The sequence below is a fragment of the Muscardinus avellanarius genome, assembly GCF_963383645.1.
Source record: "Muscardinus avellanarius genome assembly, chromosome: 1".
Lineage (NCBI taxonomy): Eukaryota > Metazoa > Chordata > Mammalia > Rodentia > Gliridae > Muscardinus > Muscardinus avellanarius.
Window position 1 is genome coordinate 45,207,165 of NC_137786.1, and position 18,454 is coordinate 45,225,618.

The 18,454-nt window shown below is 38.8% G+C and overlaps 1 protein-coding gene across 2 annotated transcripts in view; it reads right to left on the reverse strand.

Annotated features, from left to right (window-relative positions):
- PLPP1 (phospholipid phosphatase 1) overlaps positions 1–18,454 on the reverse strand; it is a gene marked incomplete at both ends in the record, with an annotated part of 89,869 nt that overhangs the window by 20,327 nt on the left and 51,088 nt on the right. The window contains 2 exons of one of the 2 annotated variants that reach the window (XM_080706682.1): positions 6,803–7,083; positions 13,192–13,343. In XM_080706682.1, coding sequence (XP_080562808.1) covers positions 6,803–7,083; positions 13,192–13,343 — 433 coding nt within the window. The remainder of the gene's footprint in view (positions 1–6,802; positions 7,084–13,191; positions 13,344–18,454) is intronic. The other variant, XM_080706681.1, reaches the window with a different exon arrangement.

An 18,454-nucleotide genomic window follows, 5' to 3' on the forward strand; every position in this document is an offset into this window, starting at 1 on the left:
ATTGTTTTCCTAGTCCTTATACAGGACTTCAGGTGGACAATTTATATGCACTGATATAGAAGCTTTAAAGGCTAATGGAAAAACCTAAGTGCACTTAGTTTAAATATGCAATCAGGGTAACTGTGTATGTCACCAATGTACACACACTAGGAAGAGACAGTGAGAGAGCATGGCACACAGGGACTGAAAATAAAGCTTTTTATACCGGTTTAAGTAAAACTGAATTATTTTGCCCTTTGCCAAAATGCCTTGTATAAAGAAATAAAATCTCACAACAATAACACAATAAAATCTTGAGCTAAGATTAATGTACCTGAATGAGAGAAACCAGAGATGTGTGAAGAGTTTGCATCCTTTAAGAGTCATTTACTTCATTCAGACAAACTCTTATCACCATAATGGCTTTCTTAAAGTCCTTGGCTGAGAGAAACAATTAGTTTTCCTGTCTTCTTACGGTGGCTGATCCAGAAGAATTATTCTTATAGGCAGGCACAGAGCTTGGTGGAAAAGTACAAAACAGAACCAAAAGTCTGAAGATTGAGGCCCACCTCCACGTCACTGTTTCTATGAAACCTAAGATGCCAGTTCTCACTGTGCCCTAAGTCCTTCATTCATAAATGTGGGACAGTATGGCTCCCCATGCCTATGTTGTAAAAATGCTACAAGGATAAAAACCAATGATGACTGATGAACACTGAGAGAATATGAATACTTATGCCAGCTAATAAGGAGATGGTTAGCTCCCAGGTTAGTCTTTGATCACTGAAAATAAGCACCCTTCTTTGGTTTAGGTAAATAATAAACTAATATATTATAGGCTTTTTTCCTGTAATTTAGTCATCTGTTAATTTTTTAAGGACAACAATAAATACATTTTATAATTATCTCACTAAAATTCATACCTGTAAAGTGAGGCTGAGCCAGGAGGTTCATCCAGAAGGTTCACAAATTTTAGGCCAGACTAGGCAACTTAGTAAAACAGTCCCCAAATAAAACATAAAAATAAAAGGGCAGCCAGGCGTGGTGGTGCACGCGTGTAATCCCTGCACTTGGGAGGCAGAGACAGGAGGATCGCACAGGTTCGAAGCCAGCCTCGCTGGCTTAAGAGACCCTGTTTCCAAATAAAAATATAAAAATAGGTCTGGGAGTGTAGCCCGGAGGTAGAAGGGCTTCCAGGAACACCAGTACCACCAAATTAATTAATTGATTAATTAAAGGACAGGGATGTAGCTAAGTAGTAGAGCACCCTTGAATTCAATCCCTAGTACCTAGCTGGACGTGGTGGTGCACGCTTGTAATCCCAGCATTCAGGAGGCTGAGACCAGAGGATCACGGTTCACAGACAGCCTCAGCTACTTGGTGAGGCCCTCTGCAACTCAGTGAGACCCTGTTTCAAAATAAAGTCAATCCCTAGTACCACACACACACACACACACACACACACACACACCAATAACAACAACAACAACAAAAGTTTGTGGGTATGTATAATTTGAAAATTATTCCAATTTTAATCACAAATTAAAAGACATGTTTTTAATATTATCCCAGTTACCAGCTATTTTATAGGTATAAGAAGATAATGTAACATATACAAGCAAAAGACTATGAGACCAGGACTGGCTTTGATTGCAAGACAAAGAGATATATTTTCTGATTCTTTTTTTCCCCTCCTACCCTTCTCAACAAAAACATACCCAGAAAGTTTCTAATGATTAAAAAAACTATAAAACTTGTAGAAATAAAAATAACAGGGAAATCTTTATGACTGTAGGTTAGGCAATAATTTCTTCTTTTTCTTCTTCTTTTTTTTTTTTTTTTTTTTTGGTGGTACTGAAGGTGAAACCCAGAAGCTTTCTACATCCGGGCTATACTCCCAGACCTCTTTTATATTTTATTTGGAAACAGTCTCACTAAGTTGCTGAGAGCCTCACTAAGTAGCTGAGGCTGGCTTCGAACCTGTGTGATCTTCCTGTCTCAGCCTCCCAAGCGCGGGGATTACAAGTGTGCACCACCACGCCCGGAGGCAATAATTTCTTAAGTGGAAAAAGCACAAACTAAAAGAAAAAAAGGTTCAAATAAATGTAATCAAAATTAAGAATATCTCTTCCTCAAAAACAATTAGAAGAATTCAGGACAGGCACAGTGGCTTGTATCTCTAGTCGCAACACTTGGGAAGCTGAGAAAGGAGGATCTCCTGAGCCCAATCTGAAGGCAGCCTGGGCAACATAAAAAGATGAAGGTGAAGGAAAAGAAGATGAGAAGCAAGAAAGAGAAGGAACTATAAGATAAGCCATAGATGGAGGAAAGATATTTGTGAAACATACACCTGCTAAAGGACTGATGTCCAGAATGTTATAAAGAACTGGTAAAACACAATACACGACACAGGTTTTATGTGAACGAGGAGTTTTTCCAGAGGGTAGAAGTAGCAAGGAGCACATGGAAAGCTCATCAGTGTCACACCCACTAGAGAGATGCAAATTACACCACACTGAGAGCCAGGTGCAGTGGTGCACACCTGTAATCCCAAAACTTGAGACACTTAGGTAGGAAAATTGTAGGCTTGAAGTTAGCCTCAACACTTACTGGGGTTCTGTCTTAAAATAATAAATAAAATGCTAGGGGGTACGTGCAGCTTGGAGGTAGAATGCCCCTGGATCTAATCCCCAGTACCACAAAACCAACAAAGCAAACAAAAACACCTACAGTGAGAAATACAATATGACATACGTAATAAAAGTGACAATTTAAGAATCTGATCACACATTGACAAACAATGTGGATAACTCAAGCTCTCACACACTGCTAGTAAGAATGTGAGCTGGTATAATCACTTTGGAAAAGTTTCAGAATTTCTTAAATCGTAAAACCCACCTACCCAGTGTTGGGAACTTAATCCCCAATGCAATAGTATCGAGAGATGGGATTTTCAAGAGGTGATTAGGTCATGAGGGCTCTGCCCTAATGAACGGATAAAAGCCATCACCACCACAGGACTAGGCACCTCTTCTCCTTGTTATATGATGCCATCACCAGCCAAGATGCTATGTTCCCTGACTCAGCAAGAGGCCTTCACCATATTCCGTCCTACAATCTTGTACTTCCCTGATTCCAGAACCATGAGTCAATAAATTCCTGTTCATTATAAATTACCCAGCGCATGGTATTCTCTCATAGCAGTGCAAAACGAAGAGAGAAAACAAAATATACCACACACGCACACGCACACGCAGAGCATGATTAACAGCTAATCTCTTATCAGAAACAACAAATGACATATTCAATGTAGGAAAAGAAAATACTACCAAAAGATTTGATATCCAGCAAAACTGTTGTTGAAAAATGAAATGAAAATTTCCAGGTAAGCAAAAGCTGCGAATTTGAGCTAAAACAATGGTAAACTCCTTCAGCCTGAGGAACATAACTCCAGACAGCACCTTGAACTCTGAACTCTAGACTCCCATTTCATAAAAAGACCCCCATATTTTCTTGTACCATCAAACCCTTCACTAAAGATTTACTACACATTCTAGTCATTGTAGATATCCTCCCTCGTTTTCTTCAAACATCAAGAGTATAACAATACTTGAGTGGTTTTATAATATGGATGATTTAAAATATAATATGGATGTAACATGCCTCCTCCTCAAGTGCATATCTACTCTCACCCCTTCTTTCAACTTTGTATTAGAGATCTTTTCTTAGGAAAAGAAGTAAATGCAATATAGAAGGAAAAAGAATTCTCTTTGCCGGGCGTGGTGGCGCACACTTAGAATCCCAGCATTTGGGAGGCTGAGAGCGGAGGATCACAGGGAACAGCCTCAGCTACTTAGGCCCTCCGCAACTTAGTGAGACCCTGTTTCAAAATAAAGAATAAAAAATAGGGCAGGGGTGTGGCTCAGCGGTCAAGTGCCCCTGGGTTCCATCCCCAGACCCACAAAACAAACAAACAAACAAAAAGAAACTCTTTATTCACAATGTGAATGTGAATGCAGAAAACTTGAAAACAATCAATAAAAGTTGCCCTAAATAATGTTAGTTAAGTGGAGCACACTGGTACACGCCTGTAATCCTAGTACTTGGGAGGCTGAGACAGGAGGACTTCAGGCTTGAGGCCAGTAGGTAAAAACTTACCAAGAACATGTTTCAAAATAAAAGATTAAAAGGGTTTTGAGTGTATCTCATTGTATATCATTGGTAGAATGCCCCTGGGTTCAGTATCCAGTACCACAAAAATAAATTAAGTTAGCATGAAAATTTAAAACTGAGTAATATATCTGACAAAATGTGCACACGATGTCTTTACTCAGCTATTTGCTCTTCTTTATTAGTCCGTCCTTAATTTCAGCCTCATAACCCATAAGCTTCCTCTGCTCCCACCAAGCTACTGGGTCATTCCCTCCATCCCACCTCCTCTACCATACACTCTAGAATTCCAGTTCTAGCGCTAATGTCCTCTGTACTTCCCTGTGTCTTCAAACTCTTCTCTGAAGGTTCACCTCACCCCTTAGTGATCCAATCAAAGAACCTTGCTTTAGGCACCATCTGTCCCTGGAGCCTATCAAAGCAGGAAAAAAAGAGATCACCATATCCCATACACCGTAAGAGTCCAGTCTTCATGCTGGTATCTTCATCACTCCTCAAAGTCGTCTTTGGAGCATTCTTCCTCTACCCCTCTTATAAAAAGGCTTGTTCAATTCAACAATATCACCTTCTACCATCTATTTTCCAACCGCCTATCTCTTCAGTCACTCTGCCCTCCCTCCTTAAGTCTACGCCCCTGTCAGTCCTCCTTGCCACCTCAAAGCTTGCCCTCAACAGCCTGGCCTCATTATCAGGTTTTCTTCCATTCTCATCATTTTACTAATGTGAATCTCCCTTGCTAGACTGAGCTCCATGAAGAGGAGGACCAGAGGTGTCTTGTTCATGGCTCAAACTAGCTACAGCATCACGTAGACTCCAGTTATATATGGCACTTTTCATCCATATTAAATACAAGAAAAGTGGGACTTACTCCACACCTATGCTTTTTTACAAGATGAACAACAACAATAAAGTGTCTGGAAATAATATACAAAGGCAATCAGAGGATGAACAAGTAAGAGAAATAAATAGGTATCTTAAAATATACAGAAGCAACCAGATAGAAAAGGCACGGCATCTAACAATGCTGAGACCTGAGATGAGGAACTGGCTCTGCTACTAATTCATGACGTAATACTCTTAGAACTTCATTATTTTCCCTCACCTATAAATTAAAGGAGCTGGACCTTTTTGAGTTCTAAACATTTCATTTCATTCACGTCTAAGAGTGCTTCCAAATGTAAAATGAAGCCCAATGAGGGTATATAAGAAGGTAACCTGGGCTAGGGGTGTATCTGGGTGGTAGAGTACTCGCCCAGGTTCAATTCCTGAAGAAACAGGTATCACCCTAAAGACCAAGAACTGTCGCCACAACCTGAACTGAGTTACCTTACAAAAATCTGTTCTAAGACTACTACAAGATCTAGGAGACTTGTAAATAATTGGATTAGATAAGGGCTCATAAAACAAACTCTGACTCCTGTGGCAACTGTTGCTTGTGCAAATAAAGTTCGACTGGGCCAGGCATGGTGGCATACACTTGTAACCCCAGTATCTGGGAGGCTAAGATAGGATGATGGAAAGTTTGTGGCCAGCCTCAGATACTTAGGCCCTCTGCAACTTAATGAGAACTTGATTCAAAATAAAGAATAAAAAAAATAGGGCTGGAGCTGTCACTCAGATGTAGAATATCTCTGGGTTCAATCCCCAGTACCACAATATATAAATAAATTAATTAATTAAAAGTTCTACAGAAACAAGAGCACATCTGTTTATTTAAGTATTATCTATGGCTGCCTTCCTGTTACAATGGAAAAGTTCAATAGTTGTGAGAAACCACATGACCTGCGAGGCCGCCAATATTTATTATCTGGCATCTTAAAAGGGTTTGCTAGCCGGGCGTGGTGGCACACACTTGTAATCCCCGCGCTTGGGAGGCGGAGACAGGAGGATTGTGCAGGTTCGAAGCCAGCCGCGCTGGCTTAAGAGACCCTGTTTCCAAATTTTAAAAAAGTATAAAAATAGGTCTGGGAGTGTAGCCCAGAGGTAAAAGGGTTTCCAGGAACCCCAGTACCAAAAAAAAAAAAAAAAAGGGTTTGCTGACCCTGGCCTAAATGATCTATCTATAAGATTCACTTTACATTCTTATAGCTTGGCGTGAAAAGTTTCAGTAAAACATTCTTAAATGGATTAAAAGCCATAGGTAAAAAGAAGAAGAAGAAGAAGAAGAAGAAGAAGAAGAAGAAGAAGAAGAAGAAGAAGAAGAAGAAGAAGAAGAAGAAGAACAACAACAACAACAACAACAACAACAACAATAACAACAACAACAACAACAACAACAACAAGCCGGGTGTGGTGGTATATGCCTATACTCCCAGTACTTGAGAGGCTGAGATGGGAGGATCACAGGTCTGAGGCTAGCCTCAGCCATGCAGTGAGACCTTGTTTCAAAATTAAAAAAAAAAAAAAAAAAAAATCAGGCTAGAGGTATAGCTCAATGATGGAATGCCCCTACTCCTGGGTTGAATCTCCAGTACCAAGAAAAAGAAATAGAAAAAAACAATACAGATAACAAGCATTACATACAGAATTTCTATAATTTCAATTTACTTCCATTGATCCTATAAGCTTCTCTCTCCAAGCTACTTCCAATCACTGAAACATTCTATCCCAAGAATACCCAAGATAAAATATCCCTAAGAGATTCAGTACTCACCTGCCTTCCCTAACTTTTTCTGCATTTCCTTGACATATGTAATTCTCAATGTAGCCATCACTGCAGTTGATTTTTGACCAGTCTGGTTTACAAACATCCAGGAAGTGAGGCCGCAATCTACCAATTGAATACTTGGCGATGTCAGTCAGGGACTGACTAGCAGCCGCACCAAATAAAAAGGTTCCAATGGCTTTGTAAATAGTGGCTATGTAGTTATTCCTGACAAAGGAATTTGAGTGCAAAAGGTTAAAGTAAACAGACAGAGTTTCTCCAACAATCATCTGAAAAAGAAACAGAAAAATATATTAAAATAGTAAGCAGGTACTTTAAGCAAAACAAAAAACAGAAAAGTAAATGATAAATCACAGTAAGACTTTTGTTTTAAAAACAACCTCTTCATTTTTTTTCTTTGCAAACAGTCAACTGAGGTTATCCAATTTTAAACTACACACACATACACAGTGTCAGGTCATCATGGACTCTGTATAGTGAGGTATCCCAGAGGACAAAGAACACAACCTTAGAACAACCTTGCTTGTTCTAGGAACACAACCCTCCCCAATCACAATCTCCCTTATCAAAGCACTTTTCTCTGATAAGAGTCTCCATTTCTTAAAACATTCCTTTCAATCAAAATCAAAGACATTCATCTTATTCAAAAGGGTAAAACCATTTTAGGGAATTAAAAAGGCCATTGCAAAAACAAATAGATATCTAAGACTGATGCCAAAGGTACAGAGGTCAAAGACACAGTTCTGCCTGTCCAGAGACCCTTAGGAAAGGCACTCCATGAATCTCATTAGAAGATCAAACATATATAATAAATAATACTTCCCTTTCCCATCCTTAGGGGACCATTTTCACTGATTCTTCTCTATTTTCCACTGACTTTTATAAACTGACTTTTGTAAAATTGCAGTTAAAGCCTTTCCATAATTATTTTGTGAATTCCCAGATTTTAGTAGTGTCTGTGTATGTGTGGGCAAGCACGCCTGTGGGGTGGATTTAAAAGCCTAAAAAAGGTTTCCACGTGCTAAGAAAATCCAAAGGTTCTGAATGGCAACACTATAAATAATAACATGTGCTGGTTGATAAGACAATAAAATACACTCTAGATACTGAAACCTAAACAAACATGTAGGGAACTTCTACTTGCTAATATTTAGGGGGGAGTGGGGGATATAAGTAACTAGTTTTTCTGCTAAGTCTTAAATTTATGTAAGCCATGTTTTAAATCATTCAAATATCTCTAGTTAGATTAGCATTTTAATGAACACATATTAATTGTACAAATCAGTGAGTTTCACTGCAATCTTCCATACATGCACCTATCATGAATTAAAAATGTCCATTAACTCCCTTCTCATTCCCTAATTGTCCCTCTTTGATTTTTAGGTCATTTTTAATTAACTTAATTTTTAGGGCTAGCCTTACAATATGTGAAATAAATGCCTCCAAAAAGGGATTCAGGAACATGATACCAAAAAATTCTGAGATTGTTTCCTCATTTGGCTCAATGGCTCTTAGAATTCCATAGTTAGAAGATTATAACTTTGGTAACTAGACAATGAACTGTACAAAAGCAAGTGTTTTCTTAATTGTTGAGTATAAAGCTGGTATGTACACCTTGACCTAAAATAAAGTAGATGGTCGATAAATTTTAATCAAAAGCCAGGCATGGTGGCACATGCCTGTAATCCCAGTATTTGGAAGGCTGATATAGGAGGATCACAGGTTCACGGCCAGCCTCAGCAATTTGGTGAGACCCTGTTTCAAAACAAAAAAATAAAATAAAATAAAATAGGGCTGACAGTGTAGTTCAAAGGCAGAATGCCCCTGGGTTGAATCCCAGTACCACAGAAAAGCTTTCTGAATTGAAGGTACTGCCTCTTGGGTAAAAGTCAAATCCCTCAGCCAGGTGTGATAGCACATGCTTGTAATCCCAGTATTTGGGAGGCTAAGACAGGAGGATCGCAGGTTTTCGTCTAGCCTCAACAAACCTGTGAGGCCCCCTGACACGTGGTGAGCCCTTGTTTCAAAATAAAACATAAAAGTAGGGTTGGGGGTGTGGCTCGAGGTAGAATGCCCTTGGGTTCAATCCCCAGTACTACAAAAAAAAAAAAAAAAAGAGTCAAATCCCTTTAAGCACATTAAGGTACAAATAAATATACTTGCTATTATTGTCCTTAATGTGAATAAACTGATCAGAATCTTTTCTGAGAACAGAGCACAGGAGATAACTATCTGTATTTCTGAGGACATCACACCTTCACAATTTGGCTGTTAAGTTATCTCTGACCACCTCCAGTAGCCTGTATTAAAAGTATGACTTGCCTCCTTGGGCCATGAAGGTCCCAGCAATTCCCAAAATGTTAGGATTGCTCTAACATTTCATTATAGAATTGGTCTCTGGTAGTTGAAAGCATACCACCAAGTATATTAATCAATCTCAGCTGATAATACACTTCCACATCTCAGCTGTTCTTCAGCACTCAACTATTTTCTAGAAACAGGTGCTGAAGTTTTTGGGTCTTACGCAATCAGCACTGTGTAGAGCCATGTGAATCCCGTGCTTGCCGGAGATGACAGAAAATCAATTTGCTAGGAACATTCAGAACACTGTGCACATCACACACTGATCCACAGTGTGTGATTAAAATTAAATTAAAGCTGAATTTTAACATTAACACTGAGATGGGGCTCTAAACCAGGCAACTACCAACCAGGTTAGCGTGCATCGTTATCTGTACTTCATTTATACAGAGAGAAATAGAACGAAAGATCTAAATCAACTCTTCTGAACTAAATGTAGAGGTGTGTCTGTCCCTTTGAGCTACACAAGACAGATACATTCTTTTGTTTCACTCACACCTTACTCTGCCCCTTAAACTATTTATGCCAATTCTTTACCATTGGTGAAGTCTACACCTAAACCAACTGTGACCTAAATAATCCTAGAACGAAGAAGTCTCTTCATGTATTATTTACTTTAGGCCTGTAAAGATATAAGTCATTAAAAAACTAAAGATAATACTGAAGGGAGTAATAATTATCTAAATCAGTGTTTCTACCTTTAAAAACCTCTGCCCCAGAGCAGTTTCTCACCATCTTTTTATCTGCACGAACACTGTATGTCTCTACACTGTCCCTCAGAGTTAATGTCTTTAGTTCAGGACCTGCCTTTCCCAAAGAACAGTGTAAAATCACTGACATGTTTCCCTATCTTCCACTCTCTCCTAAATAGCTGCGCCTGACTTCGTTCCTTTATTCTACTAAATCTTTCTCAAAAGCGTATCATCAGCTGGGTGTGGTGATGCACACCTGTAATCCCAGTTCTTGGGAGGATTAAACAGGAGAATCACAGGTTCAAGGCCAGTCTCAGACTCTCAGCAACCTAAGGAGACCCTGTTTCAAAACAAAAAATAAAAAATGGGCTGGAGTTGTAGCTCAGAGGTAGAATGCCCCTGGGTTTAGTTCCCATTCCACACATACCAAAGTATATCATCAGACTGAGTGGATTTTCTATCAACTTCCATTTACTTTAACTTCTCAGTAGTATTTGACATCATGACCATTTCCCTCTGAATAAGATTCTCCCTTGTCATATGAGAAACTATGTTAATGTCGATTCTCTACAGACTCCCTAATCAGTCATATAATTATGGATCACTTACAAGTCATGTCGCCTTGTGTTAAGTCTGAAACAGGGCTACTTTTTAAAAAATTATTTACTAGCGAGGAGTGGTAGCGCACACTTGTAATCCCAGTATTTGGGAGGCTAAAACAAGAGGATTGCGGTTCTCAGACAGCCTCAGCTACTTAGGCCCTCTGCTACTCAGTGAGACCCTATAGGGCTGGGGGTGTAGCTCAGAGGTAGAATGCCCCTGTGTTCCATCCCCAGTACCAAAAAAAAAAAAAAAAAAGATTTACTTTATATAAGTTTAACCAAAAACTGCCTGAAAGAATAACTGGAATTATTTTAAATTAGTACGCAAAACTACTGCTCTGAGCAGAGTTTGTCTGTGCTGACAGAGTTGATACTAAACAATCTTCTTTTAAGAAATCTGTGCTCATATTAACTTGTCATTTTAGTAAATGTAAAGATAACTTTTTCATGTAGTATGTTGAAATAGTGAAAACGTTCTGCGTGGTGAGTTCAGGCTGTTTCATCAGGGCCTGTGCACACGGTCCCTGCTGGGTGTCCACACAGAGCCAGCCAAGGCCCCTTTTCTGTTTCAGCACTACCCTATGTGGTACATTTCTGTAGTGATGCTTATGAAACAGACAAATAAAACTGAAAGACAAGTATATTTCTTAGCACTATTTATTGGATACTCAAATCTTATCTGAATGGTTACTATTTGCAACTAAGAAGCCTACTAAAAAATATACTTAAATATTCAACAATGTTTCAGAAATAATGTATACTTAAAAAGGAAAAAAAAACAGAAAAAGAAAATCAACCAGGTTAGCCCCCCCCCAACTTGGGAAGCTGAGGCAGGAAGACTGCTTGAGCCCCTGTGTTCATTCATGACCAGCCTGACTGACAGAGTAAGACCCTGTCTCAAAACAAAGACCAACTCCCTTCTGAAAGGAACAATTATAGGCTTAACTTTAACCTAATTTCTTCCTTTTTTGTGGTATTAGGGATTGAACCCAAGGGTGCCCTACCTCTGTGCTACACCCTCAGCCCTATTTTATTTTTATTTTTGAAATAGGGTCTCCACTAAATTATTGTGCACTGCTGGCCTCAAACCTGTGATCCTCCTGTCTCAGCCTCCCACCCGCTGAGGTTACAGGCCACCCACACTCAGCTGACTTTCTATTTCAATTCTAAAACCAAAGTGTAAAGATCTGGCCAAAAATTCACCATATTCCAGGAGAGTCATCAATGGTACTCCATAGTTTCATCTATACAAACACAAAGTTTCACGTAAGCACCTAGAACATGCCAGGCTCGGTGCCAGAAAGTAAGGACATCAAGACATTGAATAAGGGCCCCTCCTCACCTTCCAGAAGCTGTCTTATGGAACAAATATTATACACTAGAGGTGTTCTTTTATTAGCTGTGCACCAGAAAGTATGAGTTAACTAATCTGTATCGCTAATAAAATGCTGTGATCATTCTTAAGACATTATATTTCTAAATTGAGAAAATTTTTCAAAATCAGACAAGACAAAATTACTGTCAGTCGACCTTTCTCTTGGATATTTTCTACTTTTAGTTAAATCATGTTTCTAGATTTACAAGTTATGGAGAACAAAAAGGTTGAATTAAGTCATAGAATTCTGAGTACAAAGATTATAAAAATTATCTAGTCTTCTCCCTAGGGCCACATTCTCTAAGCATTTCCATGTGAAGCACTAGAAAACTGCAATCGCTGAAATGCAGAGACTCGGTCGTGCTTGCCTTTAGTATCAGTAAAAATTCTTTCAGGCCGGGCGTGGTGGCGCACGCTTGTAATCCCCGCGCTTGGGAGGCGGAGACAGGAGGATCGCGCAGGCTCGAAGCCAGCCGCGTGCGCTGGCTTAGGAGACCCTGTTTCCAAATTAAAAAAAGAAAATGTAAAAATAGGTCTGGGAGTGTAGCCCGGAGGTAGAAGGGCTTCCAGGAACCCCAGTACCACCAAAAAAAAAAAAAAAAAAAAGAAAGAAAGAAAGAAAAGAAGAAGAAGAAGAAGCAGGGCGTGATGGCGCACACTTGTAATCCCCGCCCTTGGGAGGCGGAGACAGGAGGATGGCACAGGTTCGAAGCCAGCCGCACTGGCTTAAGAGACCCTGTTTCAAAAATATAAAATAGGTCTGGGAGTGTAGCCCGGAGGTAGAAGGGCTTCCAGGAACCCCAGTACCACCAAAAAAATAAAATAAAATAAAATAAAATAAATCTTTCATGTTCACTGCTAGTTTCAGAACTGTAGCTTTTCTCTCCAGTTTATCACATTATCTAACAATTGTTTAAACATAAGTTGAATGAAGTTTTAACATAAGTTAGTAATTTTTCTGTTCTGGAACTCAGTTACTAAAAACAGATACATATGCAGATACAATAAATTATAAAATACTCTATATAATGTCTTCTAGAAACATACTACTGTAGCATTCAACAGTGGATTGCACAATTACTGAAACAATAGCACATTAAAGCTCTAATAACCAGTGACACAAAAAGGATTAATAAAATATATAAATATTTTAATAGGGCTCTTCTGTGTATACACTGTTAATGTTTTGGTTTCACTTAAAATAGCTCAAATTATCTGAGTCAAATAAATCTGAAATAAAGATAAAAACAGAGTTTTGGAGAGTATGCATTTAATCATTAACAGACTAACATAAAATTAAGCCAAGTGCCCAAAAGTTATAAACTTGGAAAAGTGGGTTTAACTTACAACGATAATACTGAATGGAATGATTATTCCACCTAATAACGCATAAGGTATGGTGTCTTCTTTGTAAGGGTACTTGATGGACTCATCATTACAGAATATTCCTCGCTGGAAGGGGGTATGCCTTGAAGTAAGAATTGCAAAAGGCAATCCAGCTAGCAAAAGGGAATAAATGAAAAATCATTAAAAATTATCAAAACTAATTAATGGCAACAATGACCCCAGAAACTGCTTTAAAATGCATTTGCCATGAAAATAAATGAGCACATGTGAAAAAGAAACGCAGCGATGCATGCAACAGAAGTTAGAAGGGTCACAGCGTGGGATAATGGTGGTTTTCTACAGGAAATGAAGCTTCCGAGTCCTCCAGGAGCCGCTTTAACAAAAAGCATCTTCCGCCCTTTGCATCTGCCCAACCACACTCACTGGACTTGGGGGAAATCTCTTCTCAAGCTGTGGGTGTCAGCACTATTTCTAAGCCAATGAGTCACGGTTTTACTTCCAAAACGAAAACAATATTTTAACATTCCCTATTTTATCTCTGTATCATGAACACATTTGGAAAGTCATGCTCGCTGGTTAAACTATCGGAGTATCTAAATAAACCTTTATCCGCTCATTCCTGTACTAGGCAGAAGAGGTTTGGAGCAGAGTGCTATGAAGAGGAGTTTCAACTCAGAATTCCATAAGAAACAATGGACAATTACATCAAGCACAAGACCACCTAACCAATCGCCATTTTGTCATCATTATGTTTTCTGTAAAGATCATGCCTTCCACTCACCTCCTAAAATGCCTAAGTTTTGCCTAAATGTGAACTTCAAGAGTCCAGTTTTCCTTTACTTCACCTTACCTGGCCTACTGAATTATACTGCAGCAGACAGACTAGTACTACTTTGTAAAGGGAATCCATTTGTTAGAAACCCTCACCATGAGGTCTACTTCAAGACTGACCCAAGTCTGAGAGATTTTCCCCTTACGTGTTACATGCTCCCCAGCACTATATAATAACTAAGCAGGCCTGTTCACCTCAGGTTAAGTATTACCTTTTCGTGACACACCAAGACTTGATGACCATAATTTTCACAAACTCTGCTAAAGACCTTAATGAACGATAACCAAACCTCTGCAGTTCTGAGTGTATTTATCACAGATATCAAATTTTTCAACATATAAGGGCAAAATAAAAATATAGGACTATATTTCTTTTACTGTTAGCTCTTTTTTATCTATTTTGCATTGACACTATAACAATCAAAGTTTATTTTCTGTTAGCCGCTTTGCCAGTATCTTTTAACTCTTTAAAAATCTTTAAGATGTTACAAAATTTCCAAAGCCATACTTCTAGAAAATGTTGTTACAGCTAGATATAGAATATCCCCTACGGAACTGATTTATTAATATTCAGGGTTGATATAGTTAAATCATGAGAGTTATAATCTCATCACTGTGTGTGGAGACCTGGGACGGTAGTGTGTGGTGGCTGGAGAAGGTGGGCCAAGGGGGCGTGGGGGGGGCGGGGGCGTAGGGACCGTGCTTGTGTCTCCAAGTCCCCTTGCCTATTTGCTCTCTCTCTTGCTGCCAGTATCCTAATGTGAGGGCAAAGCCCTTGTTCTCTCCCCCTCTCTCTCTCTGCTTCCTGCCACCCTGGCTGGAGCTCCAGCTCCACACCTGTCCTTCCATGGAATGAACTCCAAGATCTCCACAAAACTGTCAACAAATACATCTCCCTTCCTCTAAGTTGTCCAGTCGTGTTTACTGGTATACAGCAGCGAGAATGCTGACTAAGACACGTGACAGGAAGAAAAAAAAAGTTTAGCCAGGCACAGTGGCACACACCTGTAATCCTAGTACTTGGAAGGCTGAGACGGGAGGATCTCAAGTCCAAGGCCAGTGGGCGGTACTTAGCAAGAGTCTATTTCAAAATAACAATGGCTGGGGTTATAACTGAGGTAGAATGTCCCTAGGTTCAATCCCCAGTACTGGGAAAAATAAAATAAAATAAAATAAACTCCAGCTGAATTTTCTAACTGACTCTTATACTACATACCTCTCATACCTGAAGTTGGAGCCTCCTCTGACTCACTAAATTGCTCACATTCAGAGGGAAGGGGTAAGAAGTTTAAGCCTTTAATACACATACCAATACTACGGCTGGAACACACACTGAAAATATTTACAGGGCCTTTTGCATTTATCAGCACACATTATGGTGGTAAATATACAGAGCCATATATTTATATAGCTATATTTTATAGGGTAGGAAGCAACTAATATAGTTGCTATACGGTAACTAAACATTTAGTTTTCAACCAATAACTATACTTTAATCAAATGGGAAGATTTATTTTGTATTTATAAAAAACCATTGCTACAATAATTCACATTATATATAAAAACTACAAAATAATAGGAACTTATTATCTGCATAGCATAATGTTTAACTGGCTATGCTTTTCATTAAAAATTTATTTCATTTGAAATAAGACATCTAGAATAGAAATTAAATTCATAGGATTAGTGTCCAAAATTCATTAGGCTTTGTGTCTTTATTATAAGAAAAAATCTTATTAATAGGCCCAAAAGTATTGAATAAGGTTATTAATATGTGTATATCCATAATAAGATCCACCCCCCAAAACCATGTAAGAAATTACTCTTAATATTAAGGACCAATAGTTTCTGGGAATATTTCAGGATAGACGGGGAACAAAACTAAATAATAGTCCATTATTAAAACATAATAGTCTATATAGTTTAGAACATTTTAATTACCCTAAGGATTCCCTTGAACTCATTTGCATTGAGTTCCTACTCTCACTCATCTGCTTTCTGTCTCTACATAGATTTGCCTTCTTTGGACATTTCAATAAATAGAATCATACAACATGGCATTTTCTGTAGAGATTACTATTTAATATAATATTCTTGAGGTTCACCCATGCTACACTGTATTGCTACAATGTTCTATTGCACATATATAGCATATTTGGTTTATCCATTCACCAGTTAATGGACATTTGGGTTGTATCCAGTTTGGGGCTGTTATGACTAATACTACTTCACTTTTAAGGGGTAGATATCTACAAGTGGAATTACTGGGTCATACAGTAAATTAATGCTTTAATATGGTAAATTATTTTGTTATAGAAACTGCCAAACTGTTTTCCAGTGAGGCTGCACTATTTTACATTCCTACATTCTGTTTTTTTTCTATACCCACACAGTCAGTTTGCCCAGTTAAGACTCAGTTTCTCTACATGGCAAACTGATACTCACTTACAAATAAATACAGCTCTCTACTTTGTCCAATGAATATTCATAATGGTTCAAAAGAGAATATATTGTATGTTAACTCACTGCTTCCACAAACCATCACAAAAACACTTCCCCTTCCCTTACCAGAGATAGGAAAAGGCAACATATGAGCCTGGTAACACTGCGGCTACTTTAGCTTCCTCTTCTACAAACACTCAGGATCTTAGAACCCTAACAGAAATACCAACAAATTATTGTAGTTGGAAAGATTGATGGCCGTTGTCCAGCAAAACTGAGTGCCTACAGTTAAAAACTCTTACATGTGAAAGGAACTATTCTAGTATTAGTGAAAGCTACCCAAGGCCTCTATAAAATAATTTTCATCTATACTGTAGCATGGATTGCTATTCTGTTCTATTTTACTTAAGAGTATTCCATTGTATGGATAGAAAACATCAGGGTCCCAGGAGAGAGTGACATGCAAGCCCAGAGTAACACATCATTAAGGGACACATTGCCTGAGGGCTAACAGCAGCTGTCTGAGAAATCCTGACATACTAATGTCGGGGGCCTTGAGATTTGTTGCAAGGTCAGGAACCACCTCAATAGTATGGAAGATGAAAAGACCACAATGGCAGGGAGGACGATGTCCATTCATGAGATATTTCAGCAATCACATTTTCCTCTTAATCCCTGAACGAGAAGGAAAGGATATGGATGGAGGTTAGAAGAAGCCTCAAGAAACCAGAGGTGCAGGCTACACTGAAGAATTGTTATATCTGTCACCTGGCCATACCCCTGACTAAACAGACATGTAATGTATGTGTATATTTAGTCTACCTTCTCTATTAGATCATTTATTTATTTACTAATTCCAAATAAAAAAAATCAATTTTGAAAATATAAGTTGGGGCTGGAGGTATAGCTCACTGGTAGAGAGCATGCTTATGCACAAGGCCTTGAGCTCATGCCCCAGCATCTAATAATAATAATTAATAATAATAATAATAATAATAATAATAATATGACAAAGAGGAGGAAGAGGAGAAGTAGGTGGGAGTTGACAGTAGTATAGCTCAGTGGTACAGTACTTGCCTAGCATATGTGAGTCCCTGGGTTCAAGGAGGAGGAGAAAGAGGAGGAATAGAAAAGTACAGGTTGTCAAAAGATGTAAGAACTAAAATGTAATCGTGCAGAGTAAGACAGTAAAATGAACATGCTAGTGCCTTATTTTTCTGTATGTTTTTATTTAACACAAAGAAACTGTGGTGACTGCCTGAGAACCTGTCCAGTTACTCTGCTCAGTTCATGAATGAATTGAAGCCTGCCAGAGCACACAGGGAGAACATTCCTGGTCAGGAATCAGAATGAGTCAGAAACAATCATTACTGAAGAACCAAGAGATGAGAACAAAGGTCAGGAGCACCACACAAGTGCAAGACCACCAGGTCTGCTGCATTCCTTTATTACTTAAAGCATGGGTGTACTTCCTTGCCTGGAGACAATCCTGAACAGCCACCCCTCCTGCGCCGTCCTCTCAGATGAGTCCTCCCAGGTGACATGCGTGCTTATCTGGAGAGTACTTTATTAACCCGTTCTGTCTCATCGTCCCAGATTTGGAACAGCTATAAAAACTTAAGTGAGCAACAAATACACCAGTTATGGTAACCTTATTTATATTTATTTGCTTTGTGGTACTATGGGTTGAACTTGGGGGCAGTCTGCCTCCAAGCTCCACCCCAGACCTTTTTTATTTTTTTGTCTTCAAACAGGGTCTCACTAGGTTGCTCGGAGTCTCGCTAGGTTGAGGCTGTCCTCAAACCTGTGATCCTCCTGTCTCAGCCCCCTAAGTATTAGGATTATAGGTGTGTACCACCATATCTGGCTACTGAAATGTTAAGATAATTATTAGGTTTAAAAAGTCAAAAACTTGGGACTTAATACATTAATACTACTCTTTACCAAGGGAGGTATTTAAAAATTAAGCAGGGCATGATGACATAAGCCT